At 56.4% G+C, this 2956-nt stretch overlaps 1 protein-coding gene across 1 annotated transcript; it reads right to left on the bottom strand.

Moving 5' to 3' along the window:
• Positions 1-445: 445 nt before the first annotated feature.
• Positions 446-2174, bottom strand: VDAG_09206 (phospholipase; the record flags this gene model as incomplete). The annotated part of the gene is made up of 2 exons (XM_009655508.1): positions 446-1074; positions 1130-2174. The coding sequence occupies 2 exons, from the start codon at positions 2172-2174 to the stop codon at positions 446-448; spliced, it is 1674 nt and encodes a 557-aa protein (XP_009653803.1).
• Positions 2175-2956: the final 782 nt, after the last annotated feature.

Genomic DNA, 2956 nt, shown 5'->3' with positions numbered 1-2956 from the left:
CGGAGAGAATCCCGCGTCTTGGGGCGTTTACCTTGATTGCGAGGTCTCTTGCCCACGCCATTGTAGTTGGTGAAGATCCTCTCTAGCGGCTTCTTGTCAATCGTGGCAACGGGCAGGCCTACGTGTGTACCAGTGGCGCTCGAATGAGACACGTCCAACAAACCCCTGGTATGATATGTCACTCGAAGCGCCTCTTCTATGTTCGTGGGGGAATAGAGCCCATCCGCAAAAAGACATAGCAGAATGTTGATGAGCTGTGCAAGTTGAGGGAAGGGAAAAAAGTAGCGGAGGCCATGGTCAATCCATCGCCTCAGGAGCGAGGGCAGGAAAGGAATCCTGACGCCTCGGCGACGATGAAAGACCTGTTTTGCTAAGATGCCGAACCGCTGGATGGCTTGGTCTATCGATGACCCGTTGAGACATAGCTCGGCCGTGATGAGGCCGCCTAGACCGTGTTAGTCAGGTACCGACGCGTCTGACGGAAGCATTCACCAGAACTGATGCCGAAAAAGATTTTGATGAACCGAGTCAACGGGATTGGAAGCTTGATAGCCTCGTGGATGCGCTTCAAGATCTCTAGCGACACGATCCCTCGGACCCCGCCACCGTCGAGGCAAAACACTCCCACGCCGGCTGTTGGTGGATGCCTTCGGATGACAGCCTCCTCACTCAGCAGGGTGTCGCAGAGATGACATTGACCATACAGCGTGACCCATGGGTCCTCATCAGATGGCCTGCCGTAGTCCCATACGCAAGCCTCACAATGAACGTGTCCGCAGGAGAGGCCGTACTGAGGCACGTGTGACAGGCAGGAGAGGCAGAGGCGAGTGCTATGGATCCGGAGCCAGTGGGATTTGAATCTCCGGAGCAAGCGTAGGTGGATGTCCGAAGCGGAACCGGAATGTCGAGCGAGTTCGCTGAAGCATCCTACGAAGTGAGCTTTGACGAGTTGGATGAGCCCATCGCTCGGCATGCATGTGCTGCCATCCCTACCGAGAGGCATGGACTCGTTGGAAAACGCCCTGTTGAGCATGTCACTGTAGAGCCCCTCAAAGACGTCGACAGGATCAAAGACTACATCAGAATCAGCTGCAATACTTCGTGGCCTCATTCCCACGGAGCCACGTACGATGTGCGCCCGGCGGGTAGGCGTCTAGAAACAGGCTCGATCCGATGACGGGCATCGCAAAAGTAACGAGCTCCGTCTGCGGCGTGCCCCGGCCGACAAACTCTGTGACATGGCTTTCAAGGTTTTCTGGAACTGGGTTGCGGCGTCTCGACTCTTGGACAAGGTCGAAAGGTAAATCGGAAGCACTTGCAAAGTGGTCGCAAGCACCGTCCAGCAATGCAGCGACATGCGTGGCCGAGAACAAACATCGTGCATCCACTCTGCTCTGCCGCACGTCATCCGAGATTCTCATGATGCGCTCCTTCAACGCCCTGTAGCGGGCGGTAGCAGACACACTGGTGTGGGGCAGGACAGTAACGAAACTGATGTAGGCGGACAAGTTCGATGTCTCTCTTCTCGTCTCCTTCTCCAACATCGCCAACAGGTCTGTCTTTGCCTTGGCTTCACCTTGGACACCATGAAGGACGGTGGAGCTTACGACTACGATCTTTGGGTGCGCGTTTGCAGGGTTCTGGGCTTGGGGGCCATGGTCCAGCCATGTCGCCAGGTGGCGAGCAACGCCCTCCAGACCGCCGTCGAGGTCATCACAGAAAAAGCAGAAAACGTCGGCAAAGGGGGCCAGGAGACGACAGTACAGCTCACCAGTAACGCGACGCTCCATACCTGACTGGGCCGTCCAAATGATGGCCTGTCTTCTGGCGTCCTGTGGACAGGTTGTGGGCACTACCCTGGCATGACTATTGTATAGATGGCCTTCGGCTAGCAATACAGGCCTCTCATGAAAGCTGGTCTGTGGAGCTAGATGCAAGTGGATCTCATTCGATCCTGGCGACCCAGTCGCGGGCTGCGCGATCCTCACACCGAACATGGCATGGAGCGCAATCGACTTGGCTCTGCCGCCAACCAGCACAACCAGGCTCGGCCGTTGCGTGTCTGGTCGCGGCAGATGGCTTGTGACGAGACGAAGCCGATTCGAGACTATGAGATCGTAGTTGTTCTCACAGCCACTGAGCCCCAGCCACATTGTAGGACTGCGGGGCTTCATTCTGAGATGCTCCAGTGTTGCACCGTATGTAATGATGGAGTGCTTGTGGCCATGTAGCAATCCAACTGATGCAGGGCCAGAGATATATGTAGATTGTCGCCCTGGATATGGGTCGGCGTCCTGGGTCCCTGTTGAGACCTTCAATGGGGAAATGCCAGGGCCGGATTTGGGTCATTTCCCCACCACTACAAAAACGTTTGCCGTCCCGCGCCAGGTAGCATACCCCCCAGCACGGTCCGATGGCCGATCGTGTACCAGAGCACAACTCAAGCACAACACACGCAACTGAAGCATGAAGACTAACCGGGTTGTGGGGACGGAGTGCTCCCTGTGCTGCAAGCGTAGGTCGTTCAGAAAGAGAAATTTGGGCGCAGAGGACACCCTGGACCGATTCATATGCTCTCGACCATGTTGCGATGCTGTCAAGAGCCTCATCAGGGGAGCCCTGCATCCACTGCGACGCCTCCTGCCAATCCGCGACTCCATCAGCCGTGAATCCATCAAGATAATGAGCACCAAAAGGGCACGTAGCCCCAAAGTCACGGATTCACGGCTGGAGCTCCCAGGCGAAGCGACTTCCGCACAAGAAAGCAGTGCCGTGCCTGTATTGACGCCGAGGTGAAGGCCATTCATCATCGATACGAGATGCCAGATACAGGCAAGGCAGAACTAGAAGACACCTCCCAGGCATGTCAAACAAAGCCCAGACCTACCGGGCTTTACAGGCGTCCAAGCTCACCGGGGCCTCCGGCCGTCAATCTCTGGACGAAGCCGTCTCTGAT

This window comes from Verticillium dahliae, genomic scaffold (assembly GCF_000150675.1).
Source record: "Verticillium dahliae VdLs.17 supercont1.23 genomic scaffold, whole genome shotgun sequence".
NCBI classification, from domain to species: domain Eukaryota; kingdom Fungi; phylum Ascomycota; class Sordariomycetes; order Glomerellales; family Plectosphaerellaceae; genus Verticillium; species Verticillium dahliae.
The sequence above is the reverse complement of the archived record's forward strand: the minus strand, read 5'-3'. Positions and strand labels throughout refer to the sequence as shown.